Source organism: Chrysochloris asiatica, unplaced genomic scaffold (assembly GCF_000296735.1).
Source record: "Chrysochloris asiatica unplaced genomic scaffold, ChrAsi1.0 scaffold00059, whole genome shotgun sequence".
Taxonomy (NCBI): Eukaryota; Metazoa; Chordata; class Mammalia; order Afrosoricida; family Chrysochloridae; genus Chrysochloris; species Chrysochloris asiatica.
This window is the reverse complement of record NW_006408577.1, coordinates 13,953,587-13,970,709: the sequence shown is the minus strand read 5'-3', so window position 1 is coordinate 13,970,709 and position 17,123 is coordinate 13,953,587. Positions and strand designations below refer to the sequence as shown.

Genomic DNA, 17,123 nt, shown 5'->3' with positions numbered 1-17,123 from the left:
TTAAAAAACCATTCTTCTCCAACACTTTAATTCAGATGCATAGATTCTTCTCTGCTCTTCCTTATTCATTGTTCAACTTTCACATGCATATGAGGATATTGAAAATACCGTGGCTTGGGTCAGGGACACTCTAGTTCTCAAAATGGCATCTTTGCTTTTCAACTCTTTAAAGAGGACTTATAATAGCCCAATAAGGAGCTCTGGTCATGTAGTGGTTACGAATCGGGCTGCTAACCTCAAGGTCGGCAGTTCAAAACCACCAGCTGTTCCGTGTGAGAAAGATGAGGCTTTCTGTTCCTGTAAAGATTTGCTGCCTCAACTATGAGTCGGAACCAACTCCACAGTCTTAACAACAACAACAACAACATGTAGCCCAATGCAATCTGTGGTTTGATTTCTTGATTGCTGCTTCCATGAGCCTTGATTGTGGATCCAAGTAAAATGAAATATTTGACAACTTCAATCATTACTCCATTTATCATGATACTTCTTGGTTCAACTGTGAGGATTTTTTGCTTTTTTTACATTGAGGAATACAGTCTTATTTCCACAAACATTTCTAAATTAGCATGAAGAGTCAACTGGAAGTAAAAAAAAATTAGCCAATGGAACCTCCTTTTAAACACTTGGAAGGTGAGGACAGCACAACATTCATTCTTGCACCATGTAATAATTAATGCTAAGCATTCTGAGGCCCTTGTTGCTGAGATGCTGTGATAAATGTGCTAAGTATCATTATCTTTTGTACCTTTAAGTGAGGACCTCTCAAAATGCATCTCTTAACAACAGAGCTATATAATGTGAAGAAGTTTAATTTGCCAGTTTCCTAGTTTGGCAGATCCTTCATTTAGTTTATTTCTTAGGCCTATGGACACAAAACCCTATTCACCAACTTCAGAAAACAAACCCAAATCACTCTGTGAGTGAAGAGAAAGGTCGGGAGCATTGTGTGGAAATAATGGAAAAAAGAGTTCTTTCAAATGAAACAAAACAACAGTTAGAGCAGTAACTAAACTGTAAATCCCCTATCTCTACCCTCCAGACCACATCCCAACTGAATCCAGCAGTACCCCGCCCGTCCGTAGACGTATAGGGCTCCTGATTGAGCGCTCAGATACAGGACATATATTCAGGCGTGTTTCCCTTCACTATTGGGTGTCAGTTTAGCCTGGTGTTCAGGTTATGGAATCTAATTGGAGTTTCAATGTGTAGGATCTACTCCCGGGGTATTGGCAAGATTGAGAAGGGTAAGGTAAACGTCTGGCTGTAGGGACTGGGAAGGCCCAGGGGGAAGAAAGTAGAGAAGTCGCGGGGAGCTTAAGTCTAGTTTTCTTTAGTGTCACTCACCTGCCCCTCTAGGAAGTTACGGAAAGACTTTATCTGGAGAGGGACAGCCCTAGGGACACAACTGGGATAACCGGTATTCCCGGTAACTGTCGGTCATTTAGAGGAGCACGACGGGGAGGCACGCCTGGAGGGAGGGAGACAGCGTGGTAGAGGGAGAAGGGAGGGTGGTGAAGGGAAATGCTTGGGATGCTTCCTCCTCCCAACACCTGTAAAAAAGATTTGGCGATCTGTGTTTTGACCTGGGGTGCGTCATTAACTCGCTGAGGGACTTCACCTTTCCAAGTCCTCACTAACTCCAGTGTAATAGGGCTGGGCTCTTATATTTGCGCCTCTTACTGTCCTTTGATTCTCTTTCTTGAGGGACACCCCGCTGTGAAGGCTTGGGAAGGAAAAGCATTTTCGGCTGCCGGTGGGCAGGAATTGAAAGACCAGGGAAACAGCCTCTGTGAAATGGATATTTACATATACATTTTAAAGAAAACAAAAAAGGAGATCCCAAACCCTGGCTGGACCCTTTGCACAGTGGCCATACAGTTGTCGCCCCCTCCCTCGAACGCCCAAGTAGTGGATGCGAAGCAATTCCCTAAAGCACTAGCCGCTTCGCTTTGCGCGAAACTAAAGGACCGACTAGTGGAGTCCAAGCCTGTCTTCCTCTTCCCATCCCCCCTCCTCTCCGACTCCTTTTCCAGGGCTTCTCGGCGGGCAAGAAAACCCGGCGAGTGGAGTCAACCAAGGAGAAGGCTCCGCAGCCCATGCAGGTTGTTTGTGGCTTGTAGGACTCTAGCGTCCACCGCGGGCAGCTCTTAAGGCTAGGGTGTGGAGGGCCGCGCACTGCGCAGGGTCCGCTGGAGCCGGGCTGCGCGCCGCGGGGACGTTCGGGCAGCCGCTGGAGAGGGGGCGGCTCCGAGTTGGCGCCGGCCAGAGGGAGCTCCGCCCCCGGCCCGATATAAGTGTGGGGCCCGGCAGGAGGCTGGCGCTGTAGTTGCGGAGTGCTAGGGGCGTCGGGCCTTTCTAGGAAGGCTGTGTGAAGTCCCCCTACACGCTTCTATAAGGCTTTTCCTTTCCAACTTCAGCTACAGTGTTAGCTAAGTTTGGAAAGAAGATTTTTTTTAAAAAAGATCCCTGGGCCGTTTGTATTTTATTTGTCATTGCACTCGTTGGGGTCTTTCAGCACTCGGCTGTTGTGCATTTAGTGGTGCTATCGTCTGTTCTTTGCACTCCTGTTAACAACAAACACCTCAGAAGAGCAGCACCATCAACAGTAGCAGCAGAAGAGCAAGCGGGGGGCGTCTGGTGTCATGAACCGGGCGAGAGATCCAAACCGCCAGGGAGGATGCTGTGGTGAGTTGTGTTGACCAATGCTTGTGGTGGAAACACACATTGGGCTTTGAGGACAAGCAATTCCTCCATGCAGGTTTCAGGGTAATGTGGCTTCCCTGTGATCCGAAGGGCTCTGTAGCTCTGAAACGCCTCGTTTCGTGGTGCTTTCACATAGGCAAGGATATAGTGGTTTGGCCACTTTGTGTTGTCTTGCATTATTTAAAAATGAAGTTAAAGAATGTTGAAACAAGAACTTTCTTCACTGTATGTGAAGTTAGGCAGTTAGTGGCCAATAGGTACTGCTGAGTAGTAGTGAGTAGTAGTTAGTAATTGCAATGCATCCACTCCTAGGTGACTTGGTAAAATGTACACACTTATCCCACAAAATCGTTTTAATAAAAACAAATGATAAAATATTCTAACATCAACTCATTCAAGTGACTAAATATACTTATTACCTTTTCCTCCTGTGTCCCTTTGCAGGTTCCTTTACAAGCTACCTGACCTCTGCAAAATTCCTTCTCTACCTTGGCCATTCTCTGTCTACCTGGGTAAGTGAGATGTGCAGTAATGCTTGCAACATATGTTACACAATATCATGTTGCTTCTTTGAGGCCAGTTGTATTACGCCAACTTACAGTTTTGTCATACACTTAAATAAAATCACCCAATGAAATGATGAAAAAGTTATTTTCACTGAAAATGTGTTCCCAGAGGTATGAATAAAAAATAAAATTGACAAATATCCAAAGACAGGGTTAACAGGATGGGGATATTTATGTTGTTTATAATTTGTATGCTTAGTAAAATGGTGATAATTACTATTAAGAATGGATGAGTGTCTCATGCCTTGTATTCTTTTAGTTGTCGCTAAGTACCGTCGAGTTGATTCTGACCCATAGCGACCCTGTATAGGGTTTCCAAGGAGCAGCTGGTTACATGCTAAGATACTGCTTCTTTTGTTAAAATTTAATTCTAGCTTGCTCTACTGTGGGAAATACTGTAGAATGGTGGAGTGACTGTGGCTATAGGCTAATAATAGCAATGGAAAATTAATTTAAGGACAAATACCTGAGTGACAAAATTAATGTTGTTGTTAAGTGCCTTCAAGTCGGTTCTGACTCAGAGTGACCCTGTACAGGGTTTCCGAGGAGTAGCTGGTAAGCTTGAACTGCCAATCTTGTGGTTCAAACAGATCTTGCAGACCAGTGCATTAACCCACAGCACTACATTAGCTGTCAACAATTAGCCATGTGTGAAAACTATCATCCAATGAACTAAATGGTCTTAAAATGAGCAACTGATTCATAATTCTTCCTCTGACTTCCTGTGTGGTCTGGGAAGAATCTCAGTGTTTCGGTGGGCCTGGGTTCGGCCCTTCCTCAACCAAAATAACACCAAAAAGGAATGATTTCAAAACCTTGAAAATTAAACAATTATTTTTTGTTTGAAAGCAATAAATAGAGGGATATTCCATTCATGCCTTATATGAAGTATTTAATTGAAAAGAACCATAAGTAAGGAGAAAGAATTTTTAGAAGACATATTATGAATGCCATTTTTAAAAAAAAAACCCAGAAAACTTTGATTTTATTGTCCTTAAGACGTGAATGCAAGCAATTTTATAAGGAAATCTGTACCCATGTCCTTGGGAAATTATTAAACTAGGTTATCGGCTGTCTAAGAAATAGCCGTCCTAGACAGCTATTTAGAAATGCAAGCTCCTATCTTCCCAGAGGCCAAGACAGGGATGACTCTGCAAATTTATGTAAACAAAGTAGAATTGGTATGAGTTGTTTCTGTTCCAAATAGCTGGTGGTTCTATGTAGAAATCTAGTGAAATTATCCTTAATAAATCTAAACTAAGTGTGTTCTTCCCAATTTAACTTACCACGTTATTATGTGTTTAGAAGAGTCACAGGGTAGCACCATTAATTGCTCAACTGCTAGCCCAAAGCCTGGCTATTTTTTTGAACCCATCCTGAGGTGCTTTGGAAGAATGGCCCAGCAGTCTGCTTCCAAAAGGTCACAGCCATGAAAACCTATGGAGTGTAATTCTACTCTGAAAACACACAGATACACCATGAGTTGGAATAGACTGGACAGCAACTGTTTGGTGACTGGTTAAGTATTAGAGGACCAATAGCAGGTGGTCAAAATAGTATTCAAAATTATCATCTTGTGTCCAGGACTTAGCTCTTTGAGAAAGAAGGTACCTCACTTTCAAGTACTAACTAAGTTTAAGATTTGGATAATGGGTTGGGAGGTCAGATTTGTTAAAAATGGATGAAACTATGAGATAAATTTTTGGCTTGCTAATTAAAAGTTATATAAGAAAAATGATAGGTGCTTTGTAGGTTAAACTAGAAGAAAGCAAAGGGAGCAAGTGAGAGAAAATTGGATCAAAGAAAAAAGCAACTGTCTAGGGTTTGTTGTGAAGTCCAGTAGAGTTGATTCTGACTCATAGTGGCCCTGTATAGAGTTCCCAAGGAGTGCCTGGTAGGTTTGAACAGCCAACTTTGCAGTTAGCAGTCTAGTGCTTATCCTACAGCATCACACCAAGAGTCTGTGTATGGTTTGTTGTTGAGTGCTATCGAGTTGGTTCTGACTCAAAACAACCCTGCATAGGGTTTCGGAGGAGCAGCTGGTGGATTTGAACTGCTGACCTGTGGTTCACAGTCCAGTGCTGATACTACAGCGTCACACCAGGTTTAGTGAACTTTTATTTCTCGCTGTAAAGGAGAACAAAAGGAGCAATGCTCTCTAACCCCTGGCTATCCCACTTTTGGGTTTTGTTTCTTGTATAGCATTCTGCCTTTGTTTATAACAACAAAGTATGTATTTTAATATGTTTAAGCGCACACATCTATCTGTGTATCCCGCTGGTGCCTCTGCTACATCATGGCTCCCTACACATTGACCATGGGGTTATCTATCTCAGGCGAGGTTTGTGTGGAATTGAATGCTTTTCATTTCTGACTTAATTTCTGTCTGATAATGGATCAATACATCTCCACTGTGTACCCTAGAAGTATATCAAGGAGCTTATAAGTATAATTTTATATAACCCACTGCCATTGAGTTGAAAAAATATATGTGACAATGAAAAGATCACGAGCAGTTTAAAAAGGGGAGCCAGCTGCTTTATTCCAGAGATAAATCTTAAAGTCATTTTACTATGGACTGTCTCTATGTATACCTCAGATGTCTGTACAACTCCAGCCCTCACTGAGTTCTTGTCTCTGCTTACAGAGGTATTCTGTAATCACCTCTCAACTCCGCCTTTCTTTATTTTTCCTCAGAGCACTTACTACTGTCTTACTTGATGTAGATTTGTTCCTGGGTCTCTGCTCTCTGCATTGTGAGCTGTGTGAAAGCATGAAACTTGATTTTTGTTCTCTGCTGAAACTCCAGTGCCTGCAACAATATTGGATACATGTTGTTGTTGTTAAGTACTGTGGAGTCGGTTCTGATTCATAGTGACCCTGCACAGGGTTTCCGAGGCTGTAAATCTTTATGGGAGCAGAATACCTCATCTTTCTTCCACGGAACCGCTGGTAGTTTTGAACTGCTGACCTTGAGGTTGGCAGCCTGACTTATAACCACACAGTAGCCTCTTTATGCATATTTATTAAGGGTTAATGACTCTGATAATTCAGTCACAATATCTGTAGGCATTCTGCTGTTCTGCTCTCAGTTCAGTGGGGGTTAATAGACATGTAAACAAATCATCAAAGTGGGGTGAAAGCCTGTGTTAAGGCCGGAAATGGAAATAAGAAAGGAATGGTGGGTTTGAGATTGTGTTTGTTCAACATTTACTTAGACTCTGATTCTTGATTTCTCTGTGTGCTTAGAATCTGTTGCTTCTTTGGAACAGATTCCCTTTGGAAATTAGGCTAACTAGAACAATTTTAGAGTCCTGCTGTGGCTCTGTAGGATATAAGCACTGGACTGCTAACCCAAAGGTGGTGGTTCAAACCCACCAGCCGCTCCTCAGAAAACCTATACAGGGTTGCTGTGAATTGGAATCAACTCAATAGCACTTAACAACAACAGTGCAATTTTATTCCTTTCCCTCAAGGAGATGGCAGGCTATACAGGGATAAGCAAGAGAGAAAACATTCGTTTAGTAGCATTTATTTTAATGGCCTGCTCTGTTGTTAACTGCTACTGAGTCAGTTTCAACCCATAGCAACCCTGTATAGGGTTTCCAAGGAGTGGCTGGTGAGCTTGAACCGCTGGTCTTGCTGTTCAAACCGTCTTGGCAGTCCAGCACATTAACCCTTAGCGACATACCAGGACTCCAAAGGAGTGGTGGTGGTGTGCCATGGAGTCGGTTCTGACTCATAGTGAGTCTGCAGAGTGTCCAAGGCTGTAAATCTTTACTGGAGCAGAAAGCCTCATCTTTCTCCTGTGCAATGACTGGTAGTTTCGAACTGCTGACCTTGAGGTTAGCAGCCTGACTTTTAACCACTATGCTACCAGAGCTCCTTATGGCCTGCTCTGTTGTTGTTGTTATGTGCCATTGAGTCTGTTCCGACCCATAGCGACCCTTTACAGGGTTTCCAAGGCTGTAAATCTTTATGGGAGCAGAAAGCCTCATCTTTCTCCCGCGAAACAGCTGGTAGTTTCAAACTGCTGATTCGCAGCTTGATTTGTAACCACTAGGATTCTGAAACAAATTCTTTTTGGAAAAAAAAATAGGAGTAAAGGAAAAACGGAAAGAAACATAATACAATAGTATTTCTTACTCCTTATTAAGAAAGAAGAAATTCACTTACTGAAGCAATGTATTATTTTGGGCATTTATGTGTTTTTGTCTTTTTCATGAGAGCTATTCAGTGGAATAGAGGTTTAGATAAATTGCTTCTCCCTCCCATCCCATTTTAAACAAATCTAAATTTTTTTTTCCTGTTAAAGATTGAGAGAAGAGTTTAATTTGCTATCCTCGTTGACATCTGTATCTAATAACTTACCTTTTTATTGGTTTCAAACAAACAATATGTGTGTCGTACATTTTAGTATTTTAGTTCTTGGTGAGGCGCTGTGGGTTAATGTGCTGGACTGCAAATTGGTTTGAACTGCAAGGTTAGTGGTTCAAGTTCACCAGCTGCTCCTTCGGAACCTAATACAGAGTTGCTATGGATCAGAGCCCACTCAATGGCACTTACCATCAAGTCCAGTGATAATTTGAATTACATCCAATTCCCACTTAAAATTTAATTGCAGACACTATTGTTCTAAGTCCACAAACATTTGTTGTGTACCTACTCTGGTCATGTAAAAGCACTGTACTGAGGGTTGAAGATGTAGCAAGTTCTAGAACCCACTTTCCAGACCATCAAGTGAAAATCAGTCTTTCAAACATGTTGTTAATGGCTTCCAGTGTTTTCTGTTTGTTTGTTTCAGTGCTTATTGAACCTTATCCATCTTATCCTCCAAGGTTCTAATTTTATGTTAATTTTAAGTTGTGGCCCAAAATTATGTTCATAATCCTCTATATCACATTTTCTTTACTTTGGCATAATAGACATTTTAGGCAGGAAAATTCTTTGTTGTAGGGAGTGCCCTGTACATTAGAGAATATTCAGCAGCATCCATGACCTGTATCCATTAGATGCCAATAGCATTCCTACCCAGTTGTGGCTCTGTGTATTAAATAACCCGTGGGAGGTAGAATCATACCTGGTTGAGAACTGCTGGTCTATATTAACCTTATTTTTATGATTGCAATTGCTGTGCACCCTTGAGTGGATTCCAATTCATGGCAACCTAATATAACAGAGTGGAATTGCCCCCATGGGGTTACCTACATAGCAATAGATCTCCAGGTCTTTCTCCTAAGGAGCTGCCAGTGGGTTTGAACCATCGACCTTTTGGTTAGCAGCTAATGATTGCAGCATCAGGACGTGTTACACGATTGCTTGTTGTTAAGTGCCATCGAGTAGAAATCGACTGATAGCATGCCAATATTGTTTCTCAGAAACAGCTGGTGGTTTTGAACTGACAACCTAGTTGGTAGCAGTCCAGTTCTTATCCTACAGCGCCATACCAGAATACCTAGCTTGCATCAATTTAAGTTTTGAGTGCATAAGATTTTTTTTTTTTGCCTTTATTAACTTTTAATGATATTTTGACATATCAAGATAATACTTTGCTTGTCATGTGTTATGTTTATCAGGACTATGTTAACAAGTTTTGGAAACACTAAGAGTGTAAGAACTTCCACATAAGGTCAAATCTATGAATAACCCAATCAGGAGATTTAGTTTCTTGTAGTGATTTCCAGAAGTAAATTGTTAAAAGGATGGGGCTTAAAGTCTCTTAGTAAAAAGTCCGTTGTTGATTTCCTATATATTATAAGGTGTCAGGTTTTGCAAATTTCCCTACAGACTCTGGAATCTGTGTGAAAAAAATGTATTTTTTCCTTTGCTCTTTCAAAATATATCTGAATTAAAATATTACATTTTAGTTAAACTAAATACTGCATTTAGATAAAATAAACTATATATTTAAATTCATTTCTGATACCTAGGTTCATGTTGTGCCAGAATTTGCCAATATCAAGTTCATCTTTCTAATTGCTCTGCTATGGGTGACTTTGAAATTTATTTAATAAAGCATAATTTCTAGAATGTAAACAAAGCCTTAGAAATCATGCAGCCTATTTCTATAGCTTTATAAATAGAACAACTCGCTTTTTTCTATACATTAAAGACATACTAATGTTTGTGAGGGAGCATAGTGGCTCCATGTGAACCACAAGGTCCATAGTTCAAGACCGCCACCTCTTCTGTGAGAGAACAATGAGGCTTTCTGCTCCCTCTAAGATTTAAAGTCTCAGAAACCCTATACAGGGTCACTATGAGTCAGACTGACTCAGTGGCACTTAACAACAGCAACGATGTTTGTGAGCTATACTGTCATTTATTTCTGGTTCAGTAGCTAACAACTTTATGTGTCTCCAACATCAGGATGGAGTCTGGGTGTGGTGCTGTGGGTTAATGCTCTGGACTGCAAAGTCTGTTTGAACCATATGGTTGGCAGTTCAAGCTCACCAGCTACTCCAGGAAACCACCCTATACAGGATCGCTATGAGTTGGAACCGATTAATGGCACTTAACAACAACAACATCATCAGGATAGGCAAATTCCAGGCCCAAATAGAAGCCTGGCACACAAAGGGAAAAGGTTTTGTCTCAACAGACCTTCTTGGGGTGGGAAATTACATTTCTCTAGAAAGATAATGAGTTTATGTGTGTTTCATTAATATCACGACTTTTAGAGTTTGCTTAGTAATTGGGCAAGAATTTTTACCTTAGTGCCAGGATGAACAACTTTAACACCTACTCGGTTTTCAGTCAATACAAGAATTGTTGACTTTGAAAGTCTCATGATGTAGCTGGAAAGTGCCCTTTTGGTAAGAAAGCTACTTCCTGAATACAACTGACTAAAGAGTATTAAATGAAAATAAAAATATCTCATCAAAACCTCTTATTTTTCTATCCAAGGGAGATCGGATGTGGCATTTTGCAGTGTCTGTGTTTTTGGTGGAGCTCTATGGAAACAGCCTCCTCCTGACTGCAGTCTATGGGCTGGTGGTAGCAGGGTCTGTTTTAGTCCTAGGAGCCATCATTGGTGATTGGGTAGACAAGAATGCCAGACTTAAAGGTGAGTATTGTTATAACTAAGCCTTTATTTCTAAGGTGACCAGTACATTCTATAATAGAAGAAAAGCAAACCAAGATCAGCCATTGTGATTAGCTTACTGAGTGTCATGTATGCCCTGCCTTAACAGAACCTCTACATTGAGCGTACTGTGGCTCCTACGAAAAGTTAGGATGCCAGGACACTTAAGCTAATAAAAATTTTTTTCCCTCCAAATCTTTGGCTGTTCATAAATTCCAGATGTTAATGATGAATTAAAAAATAGAAGTTAAAATTTTTTATCCTTGTTGGAAATATTCACAACAAACCACATACCAAGTCAACAGTTTCACCGTTTATTGACATTGAGTACATTCTTCAAATTGTGCAGCATTCTCACTCCCCTTTTCTGAATTGTTCCTCCCTTACTACATCCTGGTAATTTTCTAGGAAGCATGTTAAACATGAAAGTTTACTTAGCTCTGGCTTCCTTGCTATCCTGAGTTCCTCTAGTGTTACCTTATTTTTGGAGGGGGGAAGAATCAAAAGCAGTTTATCCCAAAAATATCCAAATACAAGGAAATGTCTAAAAAGTTATTCATCAACATGCAACCTTAAAATGATCATTTTTATAAATATCAAAATATTTCATGATATGAATTTTTTAAATAAAGTAAAAAAAATTTATATATATATGTGGAAGCTCTGGTAGCGTAGTGGTTACGAATCGGGCTGCGAACCTTAAGGTCAGCGGTTTGAAACTACCAGCCGCTCCGCGGGAGAAAGATGAGGCTTTCTACTCCCGTAAAGATTTACACCCTCGGAAACCCTGTATAGGGTCGCTATGGGTCGGACCCGACTCGATGGCACTTAACAACAACAACAACAACAATATGATTTTAACAACTTGTAAATTTGTATGGCCAAAGATTAGACAAAATATGTAAAAATGAAAATAGTTTTGGTATTAGTCTAGTGTTACCTTTCTAGTATGGCTTTAATATTATCCTCTTGGTTACTATGTTTCAGATAATGGATGTGTGTGCGTGTGTGCGTGTGCCTGTGTGTGTGTGTGATGGGAGAATTGAGAACTACAGATAGTTTTATAAAGGAGAATATCTGAGCTTGCATCATCCAGAGATCTGAATTACAAGTTTTTTAGGAAAAAAGAGAAAATAACAATATAATAACATTTATTCTAGAGCATTAATACTGAGATTCTGTTTTACATGGGAAAAAGCAAAAATGACTGAGCAATTTCATTGTTAACTTAATTATCCAGGTTATTGGGCAATGTGGGTTGTTATTGACAGCACAGCCTCCCAGAAATGCTCAGTGGGTCATGGTGAGAACTGGTATATGTGCCTTAGACATTAGGGAAGACTGAGTTAGTGTTAGTTTCTTTCAATGACTCTTTCTGGATGCAGAGCAAACTGGATTACCAAGCTCTAGGATTTGATGCTATTAAAAATATGGTTAAGACAAACATTTTTCTGTTTTGAGAATGGGTAGACCAGAATGCATATAGAAAAAATTAAATTCCTAATTATTTACATCTTCATTTATAGGAATCTAAAAATATAATACATAGAAAACTTTAGCCTTGAAATTGTGATTGCAGGGTAGGAAAGAATGCTGAATTGGATGAAGACGTTGAATAACCATCTACCATTTATTCTATGTAATCAGTTTGTCACCCTTCGTGAGAAACCCTCCCTGATGTGTCTGAGTTAACCATTTCTTCCTCTGTGAGCCCATGAGACTTGGTTAATCCATACCTGTCCTATTGTATTTATATTGTTATAACTCAGTTTACATACCTATCTGTTTCTCACTCCAGGACACTAAGAACTCATTCAGTTGTTATTTAATCCTAACACAATGAATGAACACATGAATGGATGAATTATATGTTGGGATTTTATTTCAAACTACTTTCATAGAGCAGTTTGATTTGTTTTGAAGCTTTGATAAAATGTTTCAAGCTGGTGTGAGCTTTATTATTCTTGAAGACAAGAGCTGTAATTATGCTTTACATATCCAGTGCTCTATATTTTTCAAAGTATACTTACAAGTATTTTAATTGAGCATTATACTGACCCTGTAAAGTAAGAAAGGCAGGTATTACCATCCTCACCTTATAGTCATAGGCCCTAAAACACAGGGATGTTAGGTATCTTCCCATAGATCATCTACTTAGTAACATAGAAAAGACTACCAGGTGTCCTTACCTGTGCTTACTCCATATGGTTGACTTTATATAGTTGCCTCACTACCAGAAAGCTCCTATTTCCTATGAGGTATATAGTTTAGAATTTCTTAGCATATAGCATTCGTATGCTAAACAAAATACACTGCTGCTTTATTATTGACAAATTTTTGTTTGTCTTTTCTAGTTACACATACCATCATGACTTACCAGATTTATCTGGCTATGTAGGAGGTTATGGATTCCAGAACCTCCTCAACTGCCTATATAGCTTCCTACATATTCTTGTTTTAGCTAGAGCAGGCGTTGGGAACCTTTCTTCTGTTAAGGGCTGTTTGGCTATTTATAATATCACTTAATAGAAACTTACGATGCTATGAAAAAAAGCTCCTGGAGCCCTCTTGTGGGATAAAGCATTAGACCCCAAGGTTGGCTTGATCCACAAGGTTGGTGGTTCAGACTCACCAGCCTCTCCTTGGAAACCCTATACAGGGTCGCTATGAGTTGGAACTGACTTAATGGCACTTAGCAACAACAACAACATTCAGCCCGCTGGCCAGCTGTTCCACAACCCTGAGCTAGAGACATGCTTAATCAACAAACAGATAAAAGATGGACCCTCTTTATGTAATAGTTCTGATATTGTCAGTAAATTTTCAAGGGAAAAAATGAAAATTTAGTCATATGAGTAACTTCAACTGATGAAGAAAAAGTTGTGGGCACTTCATTCTGTCTACAGTTTTCACTAGTCTGGTGGCTTATAGTGGGAATAGTTAAGGTAGTGAAACAGGATTTATTCCAGGAAAGCCTTTTCTCTTGAAATGATTATGCATATGTGTTAAAATAGTACAACAGGCCTATGTGGCTAAATCAGTGCTCCTGAGTTCGGTATAGTGAACATTATGTTTTTCTTTCTGTGCAGTGGCCCAGACTTCTCTGGTGGTACAGAATGTTTCGGTAATCCTGTGTGGAATCATCCTGATGATGGTTTTCTTACATAAAGATGAGCTTCTGACCATGTACCATGGATGGGTTCTTGTAAGTTCTCAATGAGATACTTGGTTTCAGAAAATGAGGCACCTGTAGTGGTAAAAGATAAAACCCTTGGAGGCTAGTGGTGGGTCTTTGTTTGCAAATGTGACCTTTAATATTGATAGTAATAATATTGGTATGTAACTTAGCTGTTGCTTAATTTTAAGCTCTTTAGTATTAACCTGTAATTTGTTCATACTATGTAAAAAATGTTATATATATATATCATGATTGTGCTCATCTAATAGTAATTGGTATTTTTGTTTGAGAACATTAAACTGATAACTTCTCATGCTATGATTCCATGCGATCTTGAAAGAGAAGAGGGGAGGAATGTAGTGGAGTAGAAAACAGTGGGTTAGATGTTACTATTGAATCTTTTGTGCATATTTGGACTGATAATTATAGAATTTTGAAGCCTGGGAAGATGTCTGGTCTTTTATTTTATTGATAAAAAAACTAAGGCAAAATCAGGTTAGTTAATTGCCCACTGTTGTACAACTAGAAAGTATCAGAGCTCCAATTTAAATACAGGTCTTCTCATTTTCTCTTTAGCGTTCTTTTCAGAGGAAATATTTGTAGGAAAAATATTTAATAACTACCACGATTTTTACTTTTTAAGATGAACTATGTCACATACATGAGCACATGCTGTTGTGAGTTTTGTAGTATGTATGCTACAAATGAGAAAATAGAAAGCTGCATACCCCTCCGTTTAGACCACTGGTCGTTACTCATGTTGTTTCATAGGTAGGAAGTAAAATGGTCTCCTATAAATGAAATTAAATCCAAAATTTTATCATTATGTCACCAAAGATCAGTACCATATACAGTGAGATAGGTAATGTTGTAATATAACTGATGTATTAATTCAACTTTTTCTTGTGACTTTTAGACATCCTGCTATATCATGATCATCACTATTGCAAATATTGCAAATTTGGCTAGTACTGCTACTGCAATCACAATCCAGAGGGATTGGATTGTCGTTGTTGCAGGAGAAGACAGAAGCAAATTAGCAGGTAATTTGTTTTCTTTTATAACAGATGGGTTATATTATGATTTACTTTAAATCAATAGTGATAAATGAGATAATGACTCTCCTCTCATTCATTGTTCCAGTTAGCTTCTGAGAATAATAAATTGAAGCATTCTTTTTTTTCTTTCCCACATTGTCAGTCTCAGTGCAAAGATTTATCTTACACTTATATAAGATTAATTTATAGGATAGTTAATTTTGCTTTTATTTTATGAAAACCTAGAAGATGGAAGAACAATCTCTTTTTATTCTGTTGTTTCTAAATGTTTCCTTAATCCTTAGAACATGAAAATCTGACATGGGGTAGATAACGTATCAGTCATATAATCGGTCTTATTTTTCTCCAAACGAAATGAAATCAACTAAATTTAATTACTTTAAAGTTGTAATCTATTACCTTTATTATATTATGTATGAGGTAATAGAATAGGTATTATTACAACTACTATTTAAAATATTATTACATGTGTACGTTTTAAAATTCAAGAGACAAAAAAGCATTTTGTTGTTAAATGCTGCGGAGTTGATTCCAACTCATGATAATGTTTGTGTAACAGAATGAAACATGTCCTGGTCTTCCGCCATTCTCTTTTTGCCTTATTAGTCTATTCAAAAAAGAAAAAAAGGCTTTTCCTACATTTGCTTATTTACGTTCTCACTATTCTTGCTTCTAAGAATGTGCTTCTTCCAAGACAGACTTATCCACTCCTCCGGTAGTCCATGGTATATTAAATATTACTATTCAATAGTCTTTGTCAGCATCATACTGTACATGTCTCAGTTCTTTGGTCTTTCTCATTCACTGTCAGCTTTCATATGCATAAGAAGTAACTGAAAATACCATGGTAATGTGGTTCAGGCATACCTTAACACTTAAAAGCAGTCTTTTGCAGCAGATTTGCCCAATGTGTAAGTCATGCTGCTTCCGTGGGCATTGATTGTGGTCTCAAGTAAAAAGAAATCCTTGACATCATCAATCTTTTCTTTGTTTTAACCTCAGAATTTATGCTATTTAAAATCCATACTTCAAAACAGGACACAGAACATCTTTCATTTAAGGGGTCAACAGGGATTTAACTCTGAGTTTTTGATACTATGAGGCAGTCTAAAAGTTGAGACAAGAAAAGGGAGGGGATAAAAGAAAGACAGAAGAGAGAGGGGAAAAGTACACCTGGAAGTGACTCCACCTGGTGCTGTGGAGGCCTATGATATTGTGTCTTTGTACACAGATGTAACTGCCTCAGTCAGGAAGAATTTAGATTTACGGAGGTTGACTTTTTAGGATTGCTGGCACAGGTTGTTAGAAGCTGCAAGCAGAGGGTTGGGCATGGAAGACTGAATCTGTTGTGTTTGTGTTTGTGTGAATGCATCCGTAGAGAGGGAAGAAGCAGAGGTATATGCATAAAAAAAGTAAAGGTCGTGAGCTGAATTTTAACTGTTCACATTTCTATTTAATACCCCACTGTTTTTTGATTTTGAAGCAGGTTTAAAAACTGTTAAGTTGTATCAGAGAATAAAAAACATGAGACATTTCCTGGAAGGAATTCCAGTGGCATCCGGCCAAAATACAACTGTCACCGTCCAGTGTAGATAACTTCAGAAAATACATTCTTTTTCATATAAAAAGATACTATTAATTGATCTATTAGCTAATTTGTTTAAGTACTTTATATTCTAATTGTTATTAAGTGCCATTGAATTGGTTCCGACTCATAGCAACCCTGTATAAGGTTTCCAAGGAGCAGCTGGTAGGTTTGAACCACCAACTTCACAAGTAGCACTCAAGTCCTCATCCTGCTTTATGCAGTGGGCTTTATTTTTCTAAAACATTCTCTATTGTCAGCATCCTTAGCCTGTCTAACTTGTTTGAACTCATTTCCTTTTCCCAGCCTTTTAACTCCCTCTGCTTCTTTACTTCCTTCTTTATTTCCTTTGTGAATCACTGTTTATTAATAGCTTCTAAGATTTTTCTTGTCCACCATTCTAAAGGAGAGTCTGCGACTAGGCTCGACCAAGTATGCTAGATAAATTTTATGTTTAAACTGATTAAAAATGGGCAAATCGCTAGGTGCTCTTTGTTCAGCAAATACCGTATTCAAATTTTTGTAATATTGAGATACAATTTCCCCTTTAGATGGTTCAGTGGTCAAAGTGCTTAATTGCTACCCAAAAGGTTGGTGGTTCAAAACTGTTATCTAATCCTTTAGGGAAAGATGTAGCAGTCTGCTTCCTTAAAGATTTGCAGTCTTGGAAACCCTATGTGACACTGTGAGTTAGAATTGACTTGATGACAAAAGGTCTGTAATAGCAAGTAGTTACTTAATGTCATGCTCTGGTCCCCAGATGTAGCTGAAAGCAGTTAAATTGGAATTTTATGAGCATGTATTTGTGTGCTTTTTATAAGAATAAATATAAATTTGTAGAGAGAATATGTTTGAACATTCAGAAGACTGATTCTTCTCTGTCTTGTTACCAGGAAAACAATTATATATCTATATATCTAAGGAGCTCTGGTAGCATAGTGGTTAC

At 38.9% G+C, this 17,123-nt stretch overlaps 1 protein-coding gene across 1 annotated transcript in view; it reads left to right on the top strand.

Annotated features, from left to right (window-relative positions):
- The first annotated feature begins 2,375 nt into the window (after positions 1–2,375).
- The window catches only part of SLC40A1 (solute carrier family 40 (iron-regulated transporter), member 1), a 22,604-nt gene continuing 7,856 nt past the window's right edge, over positions 2,376–17,123 (top strand). Inside the window, exons 1-5 of the mRNA XM_006864038.1 lie at positions 2,376–2,688; positions 3,151–3,218; positions 10,179–10,338; positions 13,446–13,561; positions 14,451–14,577. Of these exons, the coding sequence (XP_006864100.1) occupies positions 2,646–2,688; positions 3,151–3,218; positions 10,179–10,338; positions 13,446–13,561; positions 14,451–14,577 (514 nt within the window). The 5' untranslated portion in view covers positions 2,376–2,645. The remainder of the gene's footprint in view (positions 2,689–3,150; positions 3,219–10,178; positions 10,339–13,445; positions 13,562–14,450; positions 14,578–17,123) is intronic.